Source organism: Orbicella franksi, chromosome 3 (genome assembly GCF_964199315.1).
Source record: "Orbicella franksi chromosome 3, jaOrbFran1.1, whole genome shotgun sequence".
In the NCBI taxonomy this organism is placed as follows: Eukaryota; Metazoa; Cnidaria; class Anthozoa; order Scleractinia; family Merulinidae; genus Orbicella; species Orbicella franksi.
The window spans coordinates 10,990,158-11,015,068 of record NC_138147.1 but is presented as its reverse complement, the minus strand read 5'-3'; the positions used below and the strand labels follow the sequence as shown (position 1 = coordinate 11,015,068).

The 24,911-nt window shown below is 39.4% G+C and overlaps 4 protein-coding genes and 1 pseudogene across 8 annotated transcripts; all 5 read left to right on the top strand.

Moving 5' to 3' along the window:
* Positions 1-3,082: 3,082 nt before the first annotated feature.
* On the top strand, positions 3,083-5,939 carry LOC145481243 (uncharacterized). 4 transcript variants are annotated; one of them, XM_081459694.1, is made up of 3 exons: positions 3,083-3,750; positions 3,917-4,722; positions 5,794-5,939. In XM_081459694.1, exons 2-3 carry the CDS (start codon positions 4,023-4,025, stop codon positions 5,937-5,939), a joined length of 846 nt encoding a protein of 281 aa, XP_081315820.1. In that variant the 5' UTR covers positions 3,083-3,750; positions 3,917-4,022. The 4 variants fall into 4 exon arrangements, 3 of the variants coding, with proteins under 3 accessions (XP_081315820.1, XP_081315821.1, XP_081315819.1); XM_081459695.1 differs by lacking the exon at positions 3,083-3,750 and adding an exon at positions 3,774-3,836; XR_014048602.1 differs by lacking the exon at positions 3,083-3,750 and adding an exon at positions 4,896-5,008 and having other exon boundaries at positions 3,843-4,722; positions 5,794-5,876.
* Positions 5,940-7,711: 1,772 nt separating this feature from the next.
* On the top strand, positions 7,712-10,138 carry LOC145481244 (uncharacterized). The gene is made up of 2 exons (XM_081459696.1): positions 7,712-8,502; positions 9,405-10,138. The coding sequence occupies exons 1-2, from the start codon at positions 7,713-7,715 to the stop codon at positions 9,548-9,550; spliced, it is 936 nt and encodes a 311-aa protein (XP_081315822.1). The 5' UTR covers position 7,712; the 3' UTR covers positions 9,551-10,138.
* Positions 10,139-12,627: 2,489 nt separating this feature from the next.
* On the top strand, positions 12,628-14,769 carry LOC145481246 (uncharacterized; annotated as a pseudogene). The gene is made up of 2 exons (XR_014048603.1): positions 12,628-13,556; positions 14,624-14,769. The product of XR_014048603.1 is annotated as an uncharacterized LOC145481246 (transcript).
* A 1,687-nt stretch (positions 14,770-16,456) lies between these two features.
* Positions 16,457-19,631, top strand: LOC145481245 (uncharacterized). Its single transcript, XM_081459697.1, has 2 exons — positions 16,457-17,247; positions 18,168-19,631. Exons 1-2 carry the CDS (start codon positions 16,467-16,469, stop codon positions 18,317-18,319), a joined length of 933 nt encoding a protein of 310 aa, XP_081315823.1. The 5' UTR covers positions 16,457-16,466; the 3' UTR covers positions 18,320-19,631.
* Positions 19,632-19,774: 143 nt separating this feature from the next.
* Positions 19,775-24,815, top strand: LOC145481230 (uncharacterized). Its single transcript, XM_081459678.1, has 3 exons — positions 19,775-20,984; positions 22,365-22,652; positions 23,029-24,815. Exons 1-3 carry the CDS (start codon positions 20,312-20,314, stop codon positions 23,832-23,834), a joined length of 1,767 nt encoding a protein of 588 aa, XP_081315804.1. The 5' UTR covers positions 19,775-20,311; the 3' UTR covers positions 23,835-24,815.
* Positions 24,816-24,911: the final 96 nt, after the last annotated feature.

Sequence of the window (24,911 nt, the reverse complement as noted above, 5' to 3'; positions counted from 1 at the left end):
TTATACACAGGAACAGAGTTGAGCTGTTTTGTTGCTTCGTTTGAAACTACCGGAAACCTGGAAACATCTATCTTCTTGAGATGACTCTGAATTTGTTGTTGTGTGGTTTTCGTTTGTTTATGTTTTACTGGACTCAGTATCATACGGATCTTGAGCAGATGTTGAAGAAAAATCGCCAAAATATTCGTCAAAATGGACACTGAAAGTTGGGAACTTCCATTAAAGTAGGTCTTCAGCCTAAAGGAGTTCATAATCGTCATTCAGAAACTAATTAATTAAATTTGTAAATTTTTTTGGAAAAAGCTACAATAACAACAAAGTTTTGGCAATAGTATTTGCAAAATTCTCCACACAGTGGCTTTTTGCCTTTCATTTTCCTGAAATTTTATTGATTACTTTAAACTAATCTTGAAATCTGATGGGTTGTTATGTTTTACTGGCCCATTCTCATTGGCTGAGAAAAAGATGCGATTTAGAGCAAAAAATAGTGCGATTCGTGAATAAATCGCACCATTGAGAGCCAATCAGATTGCAAGGATAACCAGTGATTTCAAAATGGATTTAAAGCTCTCAATCAGTTTACTGAGGTTCCAATTTGAGTACTAATGCTTCTCCAGATATTAACTTTAATGCTGATTCTCACATCATCAATCGTACAGTAGTTTTGTCGGAAGAAACTCAAAACGAGAAGAAAATCGAAGGAGTTGAGAAATTGTGCTTTCCTAGCGCTCCAAGCGAAATTGTCTCGGGGTTAGTAACCAGGCCTCAAATCACCATTCTTGCGAGTCACTGTTCGCTAATTTGTTCCCATGTTACCGGAGAAAAGAAGAAAAAAAAAAAAAAAAAAGAAAGAAAACACAGCAAGTCAGTTAAACAGTAAAGATTTGTGCACAACCAAAAAAGCATTTTCGTATCCATTAACATGCTCATATCCCTAAGCACTGGATGGAGACCTGGAATGGCTGTACAGCAGTACGGGGAGAGGTGGGGGAGAAAGCCCTGGCCAAACGGAGTCGCAAGTAGACACAAGTTGAAAGCTTAGGTCTACTTGCGACTCCGTTTGGCCAGGCCTTGCGTGCACTTGCTTTGAATTGCGATGACTTGCGCTCACTTTGGTCAAGATCAAATTTGCACGCAGGTCGACGGAAGTTTTTCACCGTTTGGCCACTCAACCCAAGTCAACGTAAGTTGAGAGACGTCCATTAACCTATTATTAGCCAATGAAATACAGGATATTTCTGACTTGAAATGGTTTTTATTGCGACTTGCGGGTACTTGCGAGGAAACTTGCGAGTCCGTTCAGCCACCCAACGCAACTCTCTACGCAAGTTCAACTTCCAGCCGCTTGCGACTCCTTGCGAGTCCGTTTGGCCAGGGCTTTAGTCTTGTAACCCAACCATTTTATTCATTCTATTCCACAAATCACCTAGTGTTATTTTGTGGAACTGCCAAGAATGTACCTAATAATGACAAACAATAGAAAACTACTGAAATGTTAACGTAGTAAAGCCAAACCTTCATTACCAGAAAGAGGTAAATATGACGCGTGTGTATTACTGACCCACACGCAAGATGAGTAGGAGCCAAGAGGTCATGGGCTCCTGGTAGGCGCCAGGAGGTTTTCATTGCGCGAGTCCCTGAAACTTGCAGGTTACATCATTATAGCAGAAGAAACAAAATTATATAAACACTACCTCTACAGAATGGACAGTTAACAGTCTGTACCTCTGGTATGCTACAATGGTATATCAAAGGCACGAAAAACCTATCTCGGACTACGTAAAACTCAAACAAAAATATACAGGTGTCTTACAATTCATTTCTGCATTTCACTGTTTCCTTTGGACTAATCTCTTTTTATCATCGGCTGAGTCAGCTAACGCTCTACATTTTTGATTTTTGTAAGGGTAAAGTACTTTGGTTAACATCTCCTCTTGTTATGCTTGATGTTCTCCCATAAGAGTGTTCAAAACCCTCATTGCGAAGGTTTAGAAATACGATGCACTGTTCTTAAATACATATGTGAAAGGAGTACTTTTTTCAATTAAAGGTATACTACGAAAGGGGTAGCTTTTCGGCCAAAGTGTAAGCAAGAGGGTAAGCGGTTGGACCTCCGGGCGGAACCTCCCAGCATAAAACTTTCTAAAGTACACTCACAGCGACTTACGTATAGTATAAACATTACTATACTTTGTTGCTTCCCATTTAGCTTATTTAGCGATGACAAAATCAACCAATTTCTTTCTTTCGTTTGGTGTCTATAAAGATGCGCTTACAAGGATCTGCGACATTACTGCAATTCGCAGCAACACATTTATTAGGCATTCTAAAAAAAGTTTTGTAAAAAAACTCGACCCAATCCCCTTGAAACGTGGCGGTGAACCAACGTGACCGGATGTTCCGATTTTAAAAATTCACAGAAAATTGTGGAAAAATCGCACGACTATAACTTTTTCACTAATGTGATCAACAACAGCAGAATTTTCCTTACGGCTAAGACAAGAATTAGGGGGTTAGGGGCACTTATACAATTTCGATTTCAATTAGCCGCCATTTTGGGCTCGTAGTCGGGAATCTTTGTCAAATATGTTCAGCAGACTATAATTTCTGCAGGTGATGTTAGATACGTTGTTTGATTAAATTAATATCAATTCGCGGAAAAGCCTGCAATTCACCACAATATGGGCTATATGTTAGGCCTTTCCACAAATATCACGTAAAATAATAGTAACAAAAAATTCACGTAAAATCGCCAAATATCTTTCTGGACTTCTCAAAAAATTTCTAAATATCACAAAATATCTCGAAAAGCCCTCTAAATGTTTTAAAAAATGAACCGATTTTGGATCACTAAGGCAAAAATTTCATTGTAGCATTGAAGGGAACAGAGGAGGAAGATTCAGACGATTCAATGTTACCGACTTGAAACGAAATTATTAGACTACATTTTTCAAGTGGAAAATCGCTGAACTGGGTTGTTTCTGGTATAGAGCTGAGTACTGTTTCAAGAAATAGCGGGGAAAACATGGGTCAGTCTAAGAAAGCTCTGAATATATATTTCTAAATATCGCTAAATAACTTATCTTAATATTTTCTGAATATTTCGGGAACTTGTAAATATGCCAAACAACATTCGAATATCTGTGGACAGACTTTAAAGTATACGTCTACTGTTAATTCCCGGAAACGTCACTTTTTCTGGGAATTGAAATTTCACTTCCAGGTCACGATTGTCCCTCAGGACTTTGTACACAACTGTAGCCCGGAAGTCATACTTCAGTTCCCAGAAAAATAGGTTTCCGGGAAAACATTCCAGCCACTCAGAAAAGTGAAGGTTGATTGACTTCCATGTGTGGCCGGCCAATCATAGAGCGGAAGTGAAACTTTAGAGACAGGTGGGACAATATTAAAATAGTTTATGATCCAAACTGTGACAAACAGCTGCTGAATGACCAACAAAGGTCTTTCTCGGAAATCGACATCGAAAAAACATAATGTATTCCTTACCTGAAAGAAATAATTTTCAACGTATGGATATAAAGGAACTTCCAGTGCAGCTTAATAACATGAAGTTGAGTGACAACTGTAACGCTTTATTCTCAGCCGCAGCAATATCAATTCTTCAGCGACAGATCAGCACGAGTCGGTAATTCCTAGAAAAGATTTCAGTTTCTTTTTCCGGGAAAGCGTTCCACTCACAGAGAACAATGGCATTTGGCTGACGTGCTAGGGTTTCCTTGACACCAACAGGTAAAGGTGTTATTTGATTGGTTGATTCGGGAGCATCATGCAGGGTATTGACCGAGACGCTGGTTTCGAAGTTTTCTTGCCTTGCTGTAATTATCAAGTATTTTTTTGCCCTATATTTCTATCATTCCTTGAGCTAATTGCGTTTAAAAAACATGTCTGATTATAGAGCAAAGAAGCGCCCATGGTCAGATGAACGTGAACGAGGACACTGGAAGCGACCTCGCTCAGATGAACACGAACGACGGCAAGAAGAAAAGAAACCATTTGATTTGATGCCCCCCAACGAGAAATGCGACACATTTAAAGTGGCCTTCGACTACTACACTCCTCGAGCGCATTTTATCATTTTGCCTCGCGATAAGTCTAAACCTGGAACTGATTACAACTCGCTGGAGCCAGGAGCAAGACTGAAGGTGGTAAAGACAGCAATGGCTATGGTGTCTCACTATCATCTTGAAAACCACGCTATTTTGTCCCTCCATTTTGGCTCCTGGATAACTACAAAGAACATGTTCCACGCTCATGTTTGTTCTGACGTGAACGAGTATCTCAGTGTTTACGAGAGTAAAAAGAGAGAAATTCCCAATTGGCCATCGCGAGAGTACGTGACTAAACAATGGAAGGCGAGCAAAGATCCTAGAAATTACGCGATAAATGTTCAACAATATCCACTCCGAACGTATTTCAAGGAAGAGGTTGAAGCTGTTACAGAGTACCGTCGATCAAAGCCAAATACAGCCGAAGCGACATTTACCCCGTCTCCCCCGTTCACCGCTATTCTCTATCATCCATCAGAACCACGGGTTGGCTTTGCTGTCGAGAAATCCGCGAAACCGAAAAGCGCCGAGTCTTTCCTTGAAGCCCAAGAAGCCATAGTCAAGTTTGCAAGTCAAAACAAGCTGACGGACATGAGCGTGAAGGGAGATGACAATGGATGCCATGTGTGTTTGGTCCTCGACGAAAAGTCGCATGGTTAGTTCAAATCTTGTTAAGTACTTAACTTTTAAAAAGTTTATTTAAGCCTTGAACATTATCTAGTTTTTAATTTCAGTTTCAAATGCTGAATATTTACGTTTAACGTAGAAACAGGAGCAAGACTGGTTCAACCGAGTGAGGTATTTCTTTTTTTCGGTTTTTCTTGATAGGAGAGAGCGACTGTCCACGAGTTCACTGTCCACTCTAATTGTTTTCGGCCGTAGTATTCACGCCATTAACACTGATTAAAGATAGGTAAAGAATCATGTCCGATAAACAAAAGGTAATATAGAATAAGGATAAATTTTGTACGTCTTTTTAACTGGCAACTGTAGCAATCGCCAGGGCCTTCCCTAGCTCTCGGCGGTCATCATACCAGCATATCGATTCCTATAGGAATCACAGTAAGAGTGTTTGTGTTCAGAACAGTAAAGCAATTTTTCAACGTTACCTTGACTAACATCATGAAAACGATTGTTGGACTCGTCTAAGTTAAGTTTTAAGAGTATGTATCTGAATAACTTTTCTGACGACTCCTATGCAAGGTTTTTTGAAAGTTTCTCCGTTAGTCACTCAACTCATGGCGACTGCATGAACACCGGTGACACATAGAATCTTAATCAAACTCTCTATTCCTCTGTTTTCTAAGTTTTGTTTCTCTTTTCCGGTTTTGGGCGGAATTCTTAGTCGTTCAATTACTTGTTTTCTGGCTTTCAACAAACTTTGCGATCAAAAATACGCAGCTTTAACAACGTGGGCTCAAATCCACTGGAACGCAGAGAAAGAAAGCTTTACAAAACTGGCTTTTGGACTGTTCGTGACTTGAGCTAAAGTAACGTTTTGCAAACTTCTAATGTTGGCTTCAAAGTAGAACCGGGAAATCTCCTGACATATTGGCCATCAACAGTTGAATCACCTTAACTCAGACTAAAACACTCTTGTAGCGAACTCTTCTTCGAGATCCCGTATCCCTGCGTAATTTCCGTGTTAGAATAAGTATATTTTGTCGAAACAGTCTGAATAAATCGCTGCTTTTTTTTCTTCATGGCACTTAATTCAACATTGCAGGTTTCATTCAGGAAGACTCTCAGTTCCTAGTTGGATATATTCAAATCACTGGACTGAAGTTCTACAGAGATCTCTGCCCACATGACAAACGAGATGACTGGTTCGATAAATTTAGCAGTATGGAGGATTACAAAGTGTATACCTGAATCTTCCATCTTAGGTCTTCAGACGTTTAATCGTTAAGAGACTCGTTATAGTTCTTTGTTTTGTTTAGCCTAGTTTAGTCTAAGAAGCTGTTGTAATTATCTGAGTTTGCGTTTAACCATTTGATAGCCTTCTTTTTAGGATTTCACTGATTGAATTCACAAACAATCTAAAATAAAGGGACCTAGCCGAATAACTTGGAAACCAGTTACTATAGTCACTATGAAGAAAACACGAGTCTTTGAAAACAGATTAAAGACTCCCAATGTAGACATGAAAAATGTAAAGTGCACTTATAGTAAAGTACACGCATGAGCTTAGTTTCTCTGATTCCGTGATGGAATTATTGATAATAAATGTGTACATCAAGATTTCATGATTAAGACATCGCCCCAATTTTGGATGGAGTTTTCTTGGTTGAATATCAGCGACCTCTCTTTCCCGAGGTAGATATGAGGAATGTAGTGATGGAAGGAAATGCAGCGGTAGATATGTGCATATGTGCATGAAATTCCGTTAATATCTTCGCAGGAATACAGCATTTCTCCCGTGCAGGTAAGATGTTTTGCTGGTGGTATGGTCCGACGTTTCTAGTGGTAGATAATGGATTTATATTTAACACCTTGGTATAATGTACTCCCATCTCATATGAAACAGCTGTAATTATAATTCTAACGTAGCCACCTGATTTAGCAAAAATCAAAGAGAAAGTTTTCAAAATTACGCTCTTGAAATTTTCTACCACACTGCTATAAAGATCTCCCTATGGCATCTTCCAGACCTATCTCTCTCTAGCTCAGTCGTAAACAATCCATGTATAAACGTGAGAGACACATTTTAATGTCTAACTGTGGATAATGCCGTGCTGTACAATAGCCTGAATCGCTTTCAATCCTGCTATAGAAGGAAAAACTGTCAGGTTTGTATCACCGCTAATACTTCGAAAATAACGCACAAGTACATTTTGCGTAGGATTAGTTGTATTTTAAGGGCTAGTTCTTTCTGCTGCTGTTGCATATTTTAGTCTGCCCAATTAGTAAAGCACTTGTGCTCAGCTATTAAGACTGAGACTTATATAAAGTTGCCATTCATTCATTCAGGAGGTGCTTCAATGCACAAGGGAATCCCTTGAAAGCCATTTGTGCAAGCTTTGTCTCTTATGTTGCCTTGAAAAACCCGACCAAAAATTTTAGATCAATAAACTATGAGTCATGGGTGAAAAGGAAAACCTGTTTGTTAATGAATGATTCATGTGATGGTATGAAACTTGTATCAGAGAAACTGAAGTAGTATCTGGGGTAATAGCATCAAATCTATGAGCCCTCATTTTCACTTTGACGAGATCAGAGGCAAAACACGACGAAATGCATCTTCCTGCGTTTGACTGCAGAATTAGCAGGAAAATAAGTTGCTCTGCAATGTTTGCTTAGAGCATGCGCGCTGGTATAGCTTAATTTCGACAGTGACGCTCATTGAAAAGCAGGGACAGTGTCCAATCACGGGTAAGTCTATAAATACCTTGGATAATTCCTAGAAATCAGATTTTTCCGGGAAAACATTGTATACTCATAAGGAAGGGAAACTTGATTGACGTGTATTCGTTGCCTTGACGCTTGGACGTAATGAAGTTATGTGATTGGTTGATTTAGAAGGATCAATCACGGAAAGGGCCGTGATACTAGATTTGAAGACCGAGTGAATTGTTTCGCAATTAAAACCATCAAGTCTTTTTATTTTGCCCTGTATTTCCCATCTCTTGCCTAATTTCTGCAAAAATGTCTGCACAAAGAGGGAAGAAGCCCTTTCACTTAGATGAACATGACCAACTAAACGCAAAAGGGGAAACATTTGATCTCTTGCCTTCAAATGCGAAATGCGACACATTCAAGGTGGTTTTCGACTACTACTCTCCTCGAGCGCATTTTATCATCGTGCCCCGCGACAGAAAGTCTATAACTAATTATAACTCCTTAGCTCCGGGAGCAAAGCTTAAGATAGTCAAGGCAGCAATGGTAATGGTTTCTCACTATGACCTGCAAATGTCCGCTACTTTGTCTCTCCATTTTGGTAAATGGGGAACTGACAAGGACAAGTTCCATGTTCATCTCTGTGTAGACGTGGAGGATTATCTCAGTATATATGATAAGAGAAAGCATGAAGTTCCCAACTGGCCCTCGGTAAGGTCCGTTACAAAAGAATGGAGGGCGTGCAAGGAACCCACGCACAGCTGTTACGTGCAAAATGTTCGACAGTATCCTTTCAAAACATATTTCAAGGATGAGGTTGAAGCTGTCAGAAATTACCGTCGAACGGAGGCAAGGACGAATACAATTGGTTCCCTGGCAATCCCATCTCCGCCGTTCACCGCCATTCTCTTCCATCATTCAGAACCAAGGGTTGGCTTTGCTGTCAAGAATGATGCAACGGCAAGAAGCGCCGAGGCTCGCCTCAAAGCCCAAGAAGCCATAATCGGATTTGCCAGCCAGTACAACCTCACGAACATCGACGCAAGAAGTGAGGATGACGGATGCCATGTGTGTTTGGTTCTCGACGAAAAGACACACGGTTAGTTCAATTCTAGACATGTAAGAGTATCCCTTTAAGTCAGATCCAAAGATGAGATCTTTACGTCTCGCATAGCAGTTAGAAGCAAGCAAATTGACAGAATTCCTTTTGAGTAGGGCATTTATCTCTAGTAAGGGGAGGGCAGTTTTCCCCTCGAACTTGTAACGATATTTAGCTGTTTTGAGCCGTTCTTATTAGTGACAAGATAGGTAGAACTATTTGTGCTATAGCAAAACGAAACATCGTGATTAGCTGCGGTGTACTCAGCGGCAAAACATGTAAAGCAGTGAGGAGTGTAATAATCGTCTTGGACCGAAGTTAACCTCCGCGTTTGCTATTGTAGGGTTGGACAGGCTAATTATAGTCTATACCTCAAATTTTAGTACATATTTTGAGCGGAAAGTGAAATTTTTTGCGTACTGATGTGTTTCAAGCCTGCTGCTCAAAGCATATAAACGCCTCATTTCACGAGCCTCAAGTTTTCGTTTAGTTTTGAGGAAGTCTGGGACCCACCGGAAGTTTTTCTAGGTTCGTGCCCAGTCCAGGTTCTCGTCAAAACAAGATGGCGTCAGCCAGACACCTTTTCTGATTACATAAAGACACTGTTAATGTACCAGCTTGTCGGGACGATTTCGTACGAGCCAAATCTTTTATCGTATGTTAAATACAAGAACACAGAAAAGCGAAGTGCTAAGAAAATTGAATCAGTTTTAGATCAAGGTAGATGAATAAAACAATTCTAACATCATTGTGACCGAAAAAACAAAAAAGCACCGCTAGGAACATAGAATGCCAGAATCGGTAAAAGCCTTCTAATTTCACCCAGAAAACTGAAGTCGATTATGAGCCGACTATATAGGTATAATTCAGTGTTTTTTTATTGCATTTCTTCGAAATTGCAGGATTCAATGTTGCCGCCTCTCAGTACCTTGTTGGGTACATCCAGGTCACCGGACTGAAGTTCTACAGGAATCTCTGCCCACATGACAAGCGAGATGACTGGTTCGCTCAATACAGCAGCATGAGGGATTATAACGTATACACCTAAATAAGGAGAGTATTAAGGATATCCATGTATCAACGTGAGAGGACTATAATTGTTAGTAAGTCGCTATTCTTTGCCTCTGGATCAGTTTGTATTTAGGAAATAGAAAACATGTACCGTGTTTCTATCGAACTACCCTCACCCGGACGATTACACTATACCAACTACATGATTAAATTCTGAATCAGTTTACTGAGGTTCCAATGTGAGTACTAATGCTTCTCCAGATATGAACTTAAGTGTTGATTGTCACATTAATTGTACAGTAGTTTTGTTGGAGGAAGCTCAAAACGCGAAGAAAATCGAAGGAGTTGAGTTAATATGGTTTCCTGGCGCTCCAAGCGAAATCGACATAGTATTAGTAACCAGGCCTCAAATCGCCATTCTTGCGAGTCACTGTTCGTTAATTTGCTCCCATGTTACCGGAAAAAAGAAATAAGATAAATAAAATTAAAGAAATAAGTCAGTTAAACAGTAAAGATGTGTGCACAACCAAAATAGCAGTTTTGTATCCATCAACATGTTCATATCCCTAAGCACTGGATGGAGACCTGGAATGGCTGGAGAGCAGTACGGGGTGTAGTTGGGGGTTGGGGGGGGGGGGGTGGGTGGGGGGAAGGACAGCTATTAGCCTTGTAACCCAACTATTTTATTCGTTCTATTTCCACAAATCAGCTGGTGTTATCTTGTGGAACTGCCAAGAATGTAGCTAATAATGACAAGCAATAGAAAACTGCTAAAATGTTAACGCAGTACAGCCAAACCCTCATTACCAGAAAGAAATAAATATGACGCGTGTGTATTACTGACCCACACGCAAGATGAGTAGGAGCCAAGAGGTCATGGGCTCCTGGTTGGCGCCAGGAGGTTTTCATTGCGCGAGTCCCTGAAACTTGCTAGTTACATCATTATAGCAGAAGAAACAAAATTATATAAACACAACCTCTACAGAATGGACAGTTAAAAGTCTGTACCTGTGGCATGCCGCAATGGTATATCAAAGGCGCGAAATACCTAACTCAGGCTACTTTAAACTCGAGCAAAAATATACCGGTGTCTTACAATTCATTTCTGCAGTTTACTGCTTCTTTTGGACTAATCTCTTTTTATCTTTGACTGAGTCAGCTTACGCTCTTTAATCTTTTCTCTCTACATATTTTGTTTTTGTAAGGGTATAGTGCTTTGGTTAACATCTCCTCTGGTTATGCTTGATGTTTTCCCGTAATAGTGTTCAAAAACTTCATTGTAAAGGTTTAGAAATACGATGCACTGTTCTTAAATACATATGTGAAAAGGAGTGCTTTCTTCAATTAAAGGTATACGAAAGGAGTAGCTTTTCAGTCAAAATGGTAAACAAAAGGGTAAGCGATTGGACCTCCGGGCGGCACCTCCCAGTATAAAACTTTCTAAAGTACACTCCCAGGGACTTACGTATAGCATAAAAATCGCTATACTTTGTTGGTTTCCATTTGGCTTGTTTGGCTTTGATAAAATCAACCCATTTCTTTCTTCGTTTGATGATCGCCTTGGGTCAAGAATCACCAAAGAAAGGTATAGTGTCTATAAAGATGCGCTTACAAGCATCTGCGGCATTACTGCAATTCGCAGCAACACATTTATTAGGCATTCTAGAAAAAAGGTTTTGTTAAAAAAACTCGACTCAATCCCCTTAAAACGCGGTGGAGAACCAAAGTGACACGTATTTTCCGAATTTTGAAAATTCACAGAAAATTGAGGAAAAATCGCATGAGTATAATTTTTTCACTAATGTGATCAACAACAGAAGAATTTTCCAGACGGCTGAGAAAAGAATTAGGGGTTAGGGGCAATTAAACAATTTCGATTTTATTTGGCCGCAATTTTTGGCTCGTACACGGAAATCTTCCGATGTCAAACATGTCCAGCAGAATATAATTTCTGCAGGTGATGTTAGATACGTTGTTTGATTAAATTAATATCAATTCGCGGAAAAGCCTGTAATTTTACCACAATATGAGCCATACGTTAGGCCTTTCCACAAATATCACGTAAAATAACAGTAATAAAAAAAATCACGTAAAATCGCCAAAATATCTTTCTGGACCTCTCAAAAAATTTCTAAATATCACAAAATATCTAGAAAAGCCCTCTAAATGTTTTAAAAATGAACCGATTTTTGGATCACTAAGGCCAAATTTTTATTGTAGTATTGAAGGGAACAGAGGAAGAAGATTCAGACGATTCCATGTTACCGGCTTGAAACGAAATTATTAGAATACATTTTTCAAGTGGAAAATCGCTGAACTGGGTTGTTTCTGGTATAGAAACTGAGTATTGTTTCGAAAAAATGGCGAGGATAACGCGGCTCAGCCAAAGAAAGCTGTGAATATACATTTCTAAATGTCGTGAAATAACTTATCTTAATATTTTCTGAATATCTCGGAAACTTTTAAATATGCCAAAAAACATTCGAATATTTGTAGTATACGGCTACTGTTAATTCCCGGAGGCGTCACGTTTTCTGGGAATTAAAATTTCACTTCCGGGCCACGATTGTCCCTCAGGACTTTGTACACAACTGTAGCCCGGAAGTTATACTTCATTTCCCAGAAAAGGCCTTTCTGGGAAATAGGTATCCGGGAAAACATTACACCTACTCAAAAAAGTGAAAGTTGATTGACGTCCATGTGTGGCCGGCCAATCATAGAGCGGAAGTGAAACTTTAGAGACAGGTGGGATAATATAAAAATAGTTTATGATCCAAACTGTGACAAACAGCTGCTGAATGACCCACAAAGGTCTTTCTCGGAAATCGACATCAAAGAAACATAATGTATTCCTTACCTGAAAGAAATAATTTTCAACGTATGGATATAAAGGAACTTCCAGTGCAGCTTAATAACGTGAAGTTGAGTGACAACTTTTACGCTTTATTCTCAGCCGCAGCAATATCAATTCTTCAGCGACAGATCAGCAGTAGAATGGACGGGTAAACGAGTCGGTAATTCCTAGAAAAGATTTCAGTTTCTTTTTCCGGGAAAGCGTTCCACACACAGAGAACAATGGCATTTGGCTGACGTGCTAGGGTTTCCTTGACACCCACAGGTAAAGGCGTTAGTTGATTGGTTGATTCAGGAGCGTTATGCGGGGTATTGAGCGAGACACTGGTTTCGAAGTTTTCTTGCCATGCTATAATTATCAAGTATTTTTTTGGCCTATTTCTTTGATTCCTTGAGCTAACTGCGTTTAAAAAACATGTCTTATTACAGAGCAAAGAAGCGCCCAGATGAACACGAACGACGGCAAGAAGAAAAGAAACCATTTCATTTGATGCCCGCCAACAATAAATGCGACTTATTTAAAGTGGAATTCGACTACTTTACTCCACGGGCGCATTTTATAATTTTACTGCGTGATAAGTCTAAACCTGGAACTGATTACAACTCGTTGGAGCCAGGAGCAAGACTGAAGGTGGTAAAGACAGCAATGGCTATGGTGTCTCACTATCATCTTGAAAACTACGCTATTTTGTCCCTCCATTTGGGCTCCTGGATAACTACAAAGAACATGTTCCACGCTCATGTTTGTTCTGACTTGAACAAATATCTCAGTGCTTACGAGAGGAAAACAAGAGAAATTCCCAATTAGCCATCGCGAGAGTACGTGACTAAACAATGGAAGGCGAGCAAAGACCCTAGAAATTACAAGAAAAATGTTAAACAGTATCCTAAACAAACGTATTTCAAGGAAGAGGTTGAAGCTGTTAGAGAGTACCGTTAATCAAAGCCAACTACAGCTGAAGCGACTCTTACCCCGGCTTCACCGTTCACTGCTATTCTCTATCATCCATCAGAAACGCGGGGTGGCTTTCCTGTGGACAAATCGGCGACACCGAAAAGCGCCGAGTCTTTCCTTGAAGCCCTAGAAGCCATAGTCAAGTTTGCGAGTCAAAACAAGCTGACGGACATGAGCGTGAAGGGAGATGACAATGGCTGCCACGTGTGTTTGGTCCTCGACGAAAAGTCGCATGGTTAGTTCAAATCTTGTTTAGTACTTAACTTTTAAAAAGTTTATTTAAGCCTTGAACATTATCGAGTTTTTAATTTCAGTTTCAAATGCTGAATATTTACTTTTAACGTAGAAACAGGAGCAAGACTGGTTCAACCGAGTGAGGCATTTCTTTTTTTCGGTTTTTCTTGATAGGAGAGAGCGACTGTCCACGAGTTCACTGTCCACTCTAATTGTTTTCGGCCGTAGTATTCACCCCATTAACATTAAAGATAGGTAACAGAATCATGTCCAATAAACAAAAGGTAATATAGAATAAGGATAAATTTTGTACGTCTTTTTAACTGGCAACTGTAGCAATCGCCAGGGCCTTCCCTAGCTCTCGGCAGTCATCATACTAGCATATCGATTCCTATGGTAATCACAGTAAGAGTGTTTGTGTTCAAAACAGTAAAGCAATTTTTCAGCGTTACCTTGACTAACATCCTGAAAACGATTGTTGGACTCGAATAAGTTAAGTTTTAAAAGTATGTATCCGAATAACTTTTCTGACGACTCCTATGCAAAGGTTTTTGAAAGTTTCTCCGTTAGTCACTCAACTCATGGCGACTGTATGAACACCGGTGACACATAGAATCTTAATCAAACTCTCTATTCCTCTGTTTTCTAAGTTTTGTTTCTCTTTTCCGGTTTTGGGCGAAATTCTTAGTCGTTCAATTACTTGTTTTCTGGCTTTCAACAAACTTTGCGATAAAAAATAGGCAGCTTGAACAACGTGGGCTCAAATCCACTGGAACGCAGAGAAAGAAAGCTTTACAAAACTGGCTTTTGGACTGTTCGTAACGAGCTAAAGTAACGTTTTGCCGAAAACTTCTAATGTTGGCTTCAAAGTAGAACCGGGGAATCTCCTGAGATATTGGCCATCAACGGTTGAATCACCCTAACTCAGACTAAAACACTCTTGTAGCGAACTTTTCTTCGAGATCCCGTATCCCTGCATAATTTCCGTGTTAGAGTAAGTATATTTTGTGGAAACAGTCTCAATAAATCGCTGTGTTTTTCTTCATGGTACTTAATTCAACATTGCAGGTTTCATTCAGGAAGACTCTCAGTTCCTAGTTGGATATATTCAAATCACTGAACTGAAGTTCTACAGGGATCTCTGCCCGCATGACAAGCGAGACGACTGGTTCGATAAATTTAGCAGTATGGAGGATTACAAAGTGTATACCTGAATCTTCCATCTTAGGTCTTCAGACGTTTAATCGTTAAGAATCCGTTTATAGTTCTTTGTTTCGTTTAGCCTACTACAGTCTAAGAAGCAGTTGTAATTACCTGAGTTTGCGTTTAACCATTGATAGCTTTCTTTTTAGGATTTCACTGATTGAATTCACAAACAATCTAAAACAAAGGGACCTAGCCGAATAACTTGGAAACCAGTTACTATAGTCACTATGAAGAAAACACGAGTCTGTGAAGACAGTCAGATTAAAGACTCCCAATGTAGACATGAAAACTGTAAAGTGCACTTATAGTAAAGTACACACGAGCTTAGTTTCTCTGATTCTGTAATGGAATTATTGATAATAAATGTGTGCATCAAGATTTCATGATTGAGACATTGCTCCAATTTTGGATGGAGTTTTCTTGGTTGAATATCAGCGACCTCTTTTTCCCGAGGTAGATATGAGGAATGTAGTGATGGAAGGAAATGCAGCACAATGCAAAGGTAAACTGAGCAGCGGTAGATATGTGCATGAAATTCCGTTTATATCTTCGCAGGAATACAGCATTACTCCCGTGCAGGTAAGATGTTTTGCTGGTGGTATGGTCTGACGTTTCTAGTGGTAGATAATGGATTTATATTTAACATCTTGGTATAATGTACTCCCATCTCACATGAAATAGCTGTAATTATAATTCTAACGTAGGCACCTGATTTGGCAAAAATCAAAGAGAATGTTTTCAAAATTACGCTCTTGAAATTCTCTACCACACTGCTATAAGGATCTCTCTATGAATAGTATCTTCCAGACGTATCTCTCCCAAGCTCAGTCGTAAGCATGTACAAACGTGAGAGACACATTTTAATGTCTAGCTGTGGATAATACCGTGTTCTACAACAGCCTGAATCGTTTTCAATCCCGCCATAAAAGGAACAACTGTAAGGTTTGCATCACCGCTAATACTTCAAACATAATGCACAGCTACGTTTTGCTTAGGATTATTTGTATTTTAAGGGTTAGTTCTTTCTGCTGCGGTTGCTGCAAGTGATTCAATGCACAAGGGAATCCCTTGAAAGCCATTTGTGCTAGCTTCTACTCTGATGTTGCCTTAAAAAGCCCTGGTTACAAAACAAATCAGATTAATAAACTATGAGTCATGGTGAAAATGAAAACCTGTTTAATAATGAATGATTCATATGATGGTATAAAATTTGTATTAAAGAAACTGAACTATGGATTAGTAACATCAAATCCGTAAGCTTTCATATTCACCTTGAGGAGAACAAAACGTGACGAAATGCATCTTCCTACGTTTTACTACAGAATAAGCAGGAAAATAAGTTGCTCTGCGATGTTTGTTTAGAGTATGCGCGCTGGTACAGCTCAATTCCGACAATGACGCTCATTGTAAAGCAGGCACGATGTCCAATCAGGGGCAAACTTATAAATAAATGGGTTATTCCTAGAAACGAGATTTTTCCGGGAAAACATTGTATACTCATAAGGAAGGCAAACTTGATTGACGTGTACGCCTTGCCTTGACGCTTGGATGTAAAGAAGTTATGTGATTGGTTGACTTAGGAAGACCATCACGGTGCGGACCGAGATACTGGATTTGAAGACCGAGTGAAATGTTTCGTAATCATAACCATCAAGTCTTTTAATTTAACCCTATCTTTCACATTCCTTGCCTTGTTTCTGAAAACATGTGTGCATCCAGAGGAAAGAGGCCCTTTTACTTAAATGAACATAAACGACCAAAGAAAAAGAGGGAACCGTTTGATCTCTTGCCCGCAAGTGAGAGATTCGAGACATTCAAGGTAGTCTTTGACTACTACACTCCTCGACCGCATTTCATCATTGTGCCTCGCAATAGTTCTGGCTCCAAAGCCCCAGGGGCAAAGCGTAAGATAGTCAAGGAGGCAATGGCGATGGTCTCCTACTATACTGATCTGCAACAGTCGGCTATTCTGTCTCTCCATTGTGGTAACTGGGGAACTGACAAGAAGAAGACTCATGCTCATCTCTGTGTAGACGTGGAAGTCTATCTCCGTATATATGATAGGAGGAAACGTAAAACTCCACACTGGTTCTTGGCACATTACGTTAACAAAGAATGGAGAGCGTGTGATGATGCCACGCACAGCAGTTACGTGGAAAATGTTCGACAGTATCCTTTCAAGACGTATTTCAAGAAAGAGGTTGCAGCTGTCAGAAATTACCGTAGAACAGAGGCGAGGACAAGTACAGTTGGTCCCTCGGCGATCCCGTCTCCACCGTTCACCGCTATTCTCTACCATCCAAAGGAACCAAGAGTTGGTTTTGCTGTCAAGAATTGTGTAACAGCAAGAAGCGCCGAGGCTCGCCTTGAAGCCCTAGAAGCCATAATCGGGTTTGCGAGCCAGTACAACCTCACCAACAGCCCGCAGTCAAGAAGCGACGATGACGGATGCCATGTCTGTTTGGTTCTCGACGAACAGACACACGGTTAGTTCAACTCCAGACATGTTAAAGTATCCTTTTAAGTCAGTTCAAAAGACGAGATCTCTACGTCTCGCGTAGAAGTTATAAGAAAGCAAATTGACAGAATTCCTTTTGAGTAAGGCATTTATCTCTTGTAAAGGAAGGGCAGTTTTGCCTTCGAATTTGTAACAATTTTTAGTTGTTTACAGTCGTTATTATTAGCGACAAGATAGGTAAGAGTATTTGTGCTTTGGAAAAATCGAAACATCGTGATTAGCTGCGGTGTACTGAGCGGCAAAACATGTAAAGCAGTGTGGAGTGTAATAATCGTCTTGGACCGAAGTTAACCTCCGCGTTTGCTATTGTAGGGTTGGGCAGGCTAATTATAGTCTATACTGCAAATTTTAGTGCATATATTTTAGCGGAATGTGAAATGTTTTGCATATCGATGTGTATCAAACCTGCTACTCAAAGGAAATGAACGCCTAATTTTTTACGAGCCTCAAGTTTTCGTTTAGTTTTGAGGAAGTCTGGGACCTACCGGAAGTTTCTCTAGGTCCGTGCCCAGTCCAGGTTCTCGTCAAAACAAGATGGCGTCAGCCAGGTTAGAGGAAGACACCCTTTCTGATTACATAAAGACACTGTTAATGTACCAGCTTGTACCTTGCTTGTTAAATATAAGAACACAGGAAAACGAAATGCCAAGAATATTATATCAGTTTCAGATCAAGTTAGATCAATAAAACAATGCAAACATCTTTCTGACCGAAAAAACCAAAAAAAAAACCAAAAAAAAAAAAACCCAAGCACCGCTAGGAACATAAAAATGCCAGAATCGGTAAAAGCCTTCTAATTTCACCCAGAAAATTGAGATCAATTATGAGCCGACTATATAGGTATAATTCAGTATTTTTTTAAGGCATTCCTTCAAAATTGCATTGTAGGTTTCGTTCTGGAAGACCGTGACTCCCAACTCCTTGTTGGGTACATCCAGGTCACTGGACTGAAGTTCTACAGGGATCTATGCCCGCATAACAAGCGAGACGCCTGGTTCGCTAAATACAGCAGCATGGAGGATTATAACGTATCCACCTAAATAGGAAGAGTTAAAGAATTTCCGTGTATCAATGTGAGATAATTGTTAGTAAGTCGCTAGTCTTTGCCTTTGAATCAGTTTGTATTTACAACTGGTACCTAAGTAAATAAATTCACCGAGAACTGTGAGGTTTTTTTTACCATAGAAGCCACTGTTTTTAGCCATATCTTGAAGCTAATTTTGTGATTTTTAATTCATTTTCGTTGCTGTACACATTGGCAAAATATTGAACCAAATGCTGAATTGTTTTCCGTATTCAGAACTGACCTCAGGAGGGGTCTAAGTTAAAAATGTAAACATGATTTAGCAAATGAAAAGAATTTATTGAATTTCAGGATTTGTAAGATAGCACAAGTGTCCACTTTTTGGAAAAATCAAGCATAAGTTATCAGTTTCGAAATAGAATGAGTAAAGATTGCTAAGTTTTCCTGTAAACAAAGAAATCCTGAAAAAGTAGCTTTGTTTTTACTAGGTGTTTGTTGAAATAAAAAATCTCTTAATCAATAAAACACGCCTTAATTTTGATTTTCGTCGTTCCAGTCTCGTTATCCTTCTGAAGTTCAGTGGAGGAGAGAGGTACAACATCGCAATAAATCAAAGGAAAAAAAACTACTCAATAAATTAAAATGAAAAAGATTTTCTAGTTGACAGATTTTAAGACAAACATCACTTTGTTCTTTAGATAAAGCAATTCCAGTGTTATGAATGGGTTATACTGTTACATCATTGAACCTTGTACACAGATCTCCCACGGCTAGAAATGGAACTGGGCACGAGACTATACCCATTGTAAAGACAAATACTAATACCACTTTATTACTTTTAAAAAAAAAAAAATTAGTTGTAGTGGCGCGACATGGATGGTTATGTCATTTTACCCTCCTACACAGATCTCTCTCGGCAACATCGAGCTAAAAGTGGAACTGGGTACGAACCTATCCCCATTGGCCTTACCAACCTCGTTCCCAGGGCCTCTCATTTTTCTGCCCTCCCGGGCTGGAGCGAGAGAGGAGGGCGGGAAGATAAGAAACCTTGGGAACGAGAATGTGGCCTTCCTGGGCACCAGCTTCGCTCGGCTATGAAGGTCGAAACAGCTGCCCTGAGCAGTTGTTTCTGTTATCTCCTTTCTTGTCGGTGTTTTAAAACTATTGCCAAACAAAGATCATAAATGACTTTTACTGTCTTTTGAGCGAGGCCGTATTTTACCCGTAAGCTTCGTGACCACTTATCACCCTCTCGTGGTTTGCGTCATCAACAAGTTAAAATAATATCAATATGGAACCTTGTTATCAGGTTATCAACTGGGAGATGAAAAGTTTGTTTTACGACAAGTTTAATCCGCTCAATACAATAAGACCAGATCAAGAAATAAGTTCTTATGCCAATTGACAATCTAGTTATAATCAGTGTATAATATCTTAAAAGATGTTTAATGTGTTCAATTCAACCTGCATTACACGGTTTTTAGCTTCAAAATATTCTGTAACCGCGGAATTCAATTGAAAACAATAACTTTAATTGTTAAGTAAGCGAAGGGGCATAATTTACATTAATGATGTGTAAACGTAACGCAAGTATTCGCTTTAGAACGTGCTAAAACGCGTGAGTAACTCGGTGTTATGACTAACATTGTGTACCAATTAGGAAACACAGATTCAAAATAACTGGGGATTCAGAAAGGAAGTCTGTTTTCTTTAAAAGAGTTGAATGGTAGTTCGCATCTTGTTGTTAAACATCAGCGGCAGGGTATTCAAATTTTATTTAACATCACTGTTGTTGTCGGTCAACTGATGTACAAAAGATGACATTGTCATGTAAAGTCAAGTCTTTTTCAGACCTCAGTTGTAATATTTTATTACTCTTTTGGCCACACTTGCTCCCGCTGGCAACGACCAATGTTTTTGAGATTCGCCAACCATATCACCTTTCATTAATGGAAAATCTGTCCAAGTTACAGTTTCGCCGGTCTTGAGAAACAACACACCTTCTGCAATGGAGTTTCAGCAACAACACCCAAACACTGAGTGGTCATCTTACGGCGAAGAATTTAAGAAATTGTCTTTTACATCGCTGACAGATCTGGAATTGGACGCGTTGAACAGTCTAGACGAGAGCATACGATGTCACGAGACGACCGACATTGAGGACGTGCAATTTAACAAGAGGTTACAAAATAAAGTCGAGCAGTTAGAGCGGCGAAATACCGCAACCTTTCAAAAATCATCGAAGCAAGCCACTGATTCAACCAAGGCAAGTCATCTTCGAAAGTTAAACACTGGATATATTCTCTTCGACGGAGCTGAAATCAAATATATTTCGACTGACGAATCAGAACCTGAACTGCTTCCGAAGCCCTCCGAACAAGCCTGTGTCGATGGAAGTTTCCGAAGCGGGACTTCTGAGAGTTCAACGCGCATTTCAGAACTTCCCTCTCATTTGAATTTGAGCTCTGATGACTTAATTATGAGAGACTCTTTTAAGGACACGATTTCTCGGATTTCCCTGACTCCACACAAGAGACTGCCGACATATGTTCATTTTTCTACAATGCAAAAAGTTTACTTGTTCTTCGTTGGTGCGGTGCCCGTTTTGGCAGTGAACGCCTTCTATATCAGCACTGCGTTTTTCCTTCCAATCCTAGGAAAGCGGAGTTTGTCCGAAATAGGTAGGTGGATTAAGAATCACTTATAGCACTATTAACTTTGTAGACCCTTGCTAAGGTAGTTTTTATTTCCTTAATATTTTTTCCTCCCTGGAAAACTGTTATTGAACAGGTTAAAAATTTGTTTCGACCCGTAATGCTCATAACTTAAATAATGAAGCCAACATATTCAACTGTCGTTTCGAACTTTGAGAGAATTGAGAGGAAATGTGTATAAACTCCTTCACCCTTTAAGATCTGATTTACATAAAAATTTTTCGCACCGGGCGCAATACTTGGGTCTTTTTATTTCTCGAAAACTTTCGTTAAAAAGCAGTTCGAAAAGTGACGGCTGAACACCTGCTGTCCGTGCAAACAACCGAATTCAACAACATTTAATATCGTATGATAATATCGACATGAAAAGTGACCCAAAAGACAAAGCAGATCATCTTTCTTTCTTCATTTTGTTTAAATAATTGTAAAAAAGAGTTTTCTTTGAGTGACGGCTAAGCCTTTTGCCATTATTTACATTTATTTGTTGTTTAACCAAACTCTTTGTAAAGCGCACTTTAATGTATTATTTGGCGCAGCCCAAAATATCAATAATGAGATAGTCATCACTTTAATTCGATGAGCCACTAACATTTTCTGCATTTAATCTGAACTATTAGTCAGCATTTTCATTGTATTGAATATTGCACATGTCTTGATGTTGCATTAATTTCTATCATTTGCAGCACATATCTGTGTGGTCAAAGAGCAAATAAAACACAAAACCACAGATAAATTTCGGGAAATGAAGACTACAAAATAATATGGAAAATAAAAGAGGAAATGATATTCAGAGTGTCACCCCTGTAGGCCACGTTCGATATATCAATATTCTAACATCGATCCGAGGTTTTCGGGTCAAAATTGCAATTTTCTTTTAGAGATTCCTTCGTCTTTCAATTCCCAAAAGATACTTGGATACAAAGAAAACACCACCAAATATAGAAGTTTGTCCTGAAAGCCTCGGAGCCATGTTAGAATATTGATATATCGACCGTGGCCTGTTGTTGAGGCAGAAAAAAAAATCGAGGTTACCTAGAAATTTATATCAAATTTGAAGCTGAGTTTTCACACTACCTAAAAAAAAGAATGAAAGCATGAAAAAAAAAAAAAAAAAAATTCACATAGTTCAGCATGAACAAACCGTTTAAAATTTAGAAATTTTCCTTCTCGTTTATTAGCATGCTTAGAATTATTTGGTGTGAGCTAACAATTGAAGCCTATTTAATATCTGTAGTGTTCGTCGTGAAAGCCTCAAATCACAAATAAACTACACGCGAACCACAAGTTATATAATTCGTAGTGTGTGAAACCATTTCAAGACACATTTTATCGTTTTTATCTCCACAGGAATTTGCTACCACGTTCCATTTCTTGTCTCCCTGTTGCTAATATTCTGCGGTAAAAAACACTGGGTTCCATTCCTCCCCACCGTTCCGATCTGCTTCGTTTTGATGGCCGTTTCTGTCGCCGTCCTCCCTTCCTTTGTGGCAGCTGGCTTAACGCTGTCCATCTTTCCCATATATGGTGTGATAATCGTTAATGGACTTTGTGCTGGTCTCAGTCAATCACTAGTCAGTCGAATGGTTGTGCTATTTCCGGGAGGAAAAAGCAGTTTGCTGATACGCTACGGTGAATGTGAGTGATACGTGTTTTGTGTTTGTGTTTAGCAATTTGAATGACAAATATAATCATTAAAATAACATAACTAATTAGAAAAGAAAAGCATCTATTGCCTGTTGAAACAGAGTTCTTCTGACTAACGTTGACACACGGTGATTAATTGATTGATCAACTTCCTTGTTTGAATAGGGCTGAGTTATAAATGTCACTTGCCGGTTCAAATGTTTCCTTTTAGCCAGTTAGATTTGTCAATTTGTCATTTGACGCATAAAAGAGGTAAAACTCGCGCCTCTCTTCAACTCACTGAAAGCTCTCGGTGTTTGAGAATCATACAGTGAAACTTACAAACGATTACTTTCCCCACTAACCTTAAATGAATTTTTCTCCTTAGGTATTGGCTCGCTCTTTCCAGCAGTGGTCCAAATCATTCTTATTCTGTCAATGGGTCTGCACTCGACCGAATCACAACTGACTGAATACAACACGCTATGCCTTTACGTCTTGTTCGGCGTTGTGTTTCTTGGAATCGTAATCGGATTCGTTTCACTGATCAAACTCAGTAAATCTGGAATATACGCATTATTTGCTGGTCGAGACTGCATTGCTCACAGTCCAAAGAACATAACACTGGGTTCTGTACCAGAAACAGCGAAAAGACGATATCACACTATTAAATGGTATTTAGTCGTAGAGTTCTCATTGTCTCTCGTCAGTTACATTGTGTTGTCGCTTGCACCGTTCATTCACGAAGCAACTTTACAAAGCTCACACTCAAGCACTGTGCCATTTTGGAAAGTCTACCTCGCTACAGTTTTAATCGCTCTTTTCAGAGTCGGAAACATTTTCGGAAGAATTCTATCAAGCCGCTGCTGTAGTGGACAGCAAACAGTGAACAACGACGTAGCAATGTTCGTTTATCTGTCAGCCTCGATTCTTCGCCTCGGTTTTGTCCTCGCTGCAGTTTTTTTCACACACACGCCGTTCTTGGTTTACCACAATGTGTTTATGATGGGTTTTTACTTCGTGCTGGCTTTTACAAATGGCTTTCTTTCCGTTGCCATGACATCAAGATGCCAATCATTGATTAGGGTACAGAGGAATGACACGTGTCCCATTGTCTCGCAGTTTATCTGGTTTGCTGGACTGTTTGGAGCAACCGTCGGTATCGCTTTATCATTCGTACAGTTGACTATATGATGTGAACCACTCGTGATCTCGTCTGAATTCACTGAAACCCTTGACGTATTATTTAGCTAATAACCTATTGGAGCTCGCTAATGACACGTTATATACATTTATCTGTAATATACGTTATAGTCAGCGACTGATACCATTTCATGACAAGGAACTTGAAAAGTTCGGTCTGGTAACTAAGAGTTTAGGTTATTTCTATGGGAATATCAAACGGAGCAATCCAAGATAATTCCTGTCTGCCAGACTTTAGCGTATGAATTTGAACATTCAGAAAGGAAACAGAGGAAAAATAACGAAAGATCTAATATAAAAATGCAAGTTTATAGGACAAGTGAAAATAATTAGTACCCAAAATTTCGTTTTCCTGGTTGAGACATGTTAATTTGATGTAATATACAAACACGAAAAACCGTGTTTGACGTTTCCAAACAACGAAAAGAATGTTAAAAATACGACGCTTGACGGAGTACTTTTGACGAACTTCAAAGTGTTCGGAATTGTGGTCAAACACCGTCTTTCAAGTGTTTGGTATATCTTCTCAATCGAAACTAAACCAAATCAGAAAACAGACAAATAAAATCGTAAAAATCTATGCTAGTTAAGATCAGATGTCCAAACACCGTCAGTCATGATTATTATCTATTGAGTTTGAGAAGCCACGTTGCTGTAACCAATTGCACTGAGAGTTTTCGAATGATGTCAAGCTGACTATATTGTCGTTTCCAAGCAATCTTTTTGTCTCCTTTAGGAAATGAGACTGTTGACGTAAACATCTCCCATCTCACATTGTTCAGTAACACCAGCATGGCAGCGGTGTTCTATGGCCGCGTGCAACTTCTGTCACAAAACAAGTTGTATGAAAACATTGCATTGTGTTTGCCGAGATCATACGCAGCTTAAAGAGGTCGCCATAACGGCGAGACTACCAAATCTTTAGAGACAACAGCGGCAGGTTTTCCGCGCCATATGGAAAACAAGATGGCGGCCGTCCGAGGGATGCGTACGATATTGATGAACACACTGAAAATAGGGAGCTGAAAACAGTCTGTCGCTGAACTTCGTTCTATTACCCGCCAAGCG

Bases quoted from the DNA above. Each gene is read 5' to 3' on its own strand.
- LOC145481243 (XM_081459693.1), top strand. From the start codon at position 3,903: ATGTCTGATTATAGAGCAAAGAAGCGCCCATGGTCAGATGAACGTGAA. The intron at 4,723-5,793 runs GTTAGTTCAAAT...TCAACATTGCAG, and splicing joins CCTCGACGAAAAGTCGCATG to GTTTCATTCAGGAAGACTCT.
- LOC145481244 (XM_081459696.1), top strand. From the start codon at position 7,713: ATGTCTGCACAAAGAGGGAAGAAGCCCTTTCACTTAGATGAACATGAC. The intron at 8,503-9,404 runs GTTAGTTCAATT...TCGAAATTGCAG, and splicing joins TCTCGACGAAAAGACACACG to GATTCAATGTTGCCGCCTCT.
- LOC145481245 (XM_081459697.1), top strand. From the start codon at position 16,467: ATGTGTGCATCCAGAGGAAAGAGGCCCTTTTACTTAAATGAACATAAA. The intron at 17,248-18,167 runs GTTAGTTCAACT...ATTGCATTGTAG, and splicing joins TCTCGACGAACAGACACACG to GTTTCGTTCTGGAAGACCGT.
- LOC145481230 (XM_081459678.1), top strand. From the start codon at position 20,312: ATGGAGTTTCAGCAACAACACCCAAACACTGAGTGGTCATCTTACGGC. The intron at 20,985-22,364 runs GTAGGTGGATTA...TTATCTCCACAG, and splicing joins GCGGAGTTTGTCCGAAATAG to GAATTTGCTACCACGTTCCA. The intron at 22,653-23,028 runs GTGAGTGATACG...TTTTCTCCTTAG, and splicing joins GCTGATACGCTACGGTGAAT to GTATTGGCTCGCTCTTTCCA.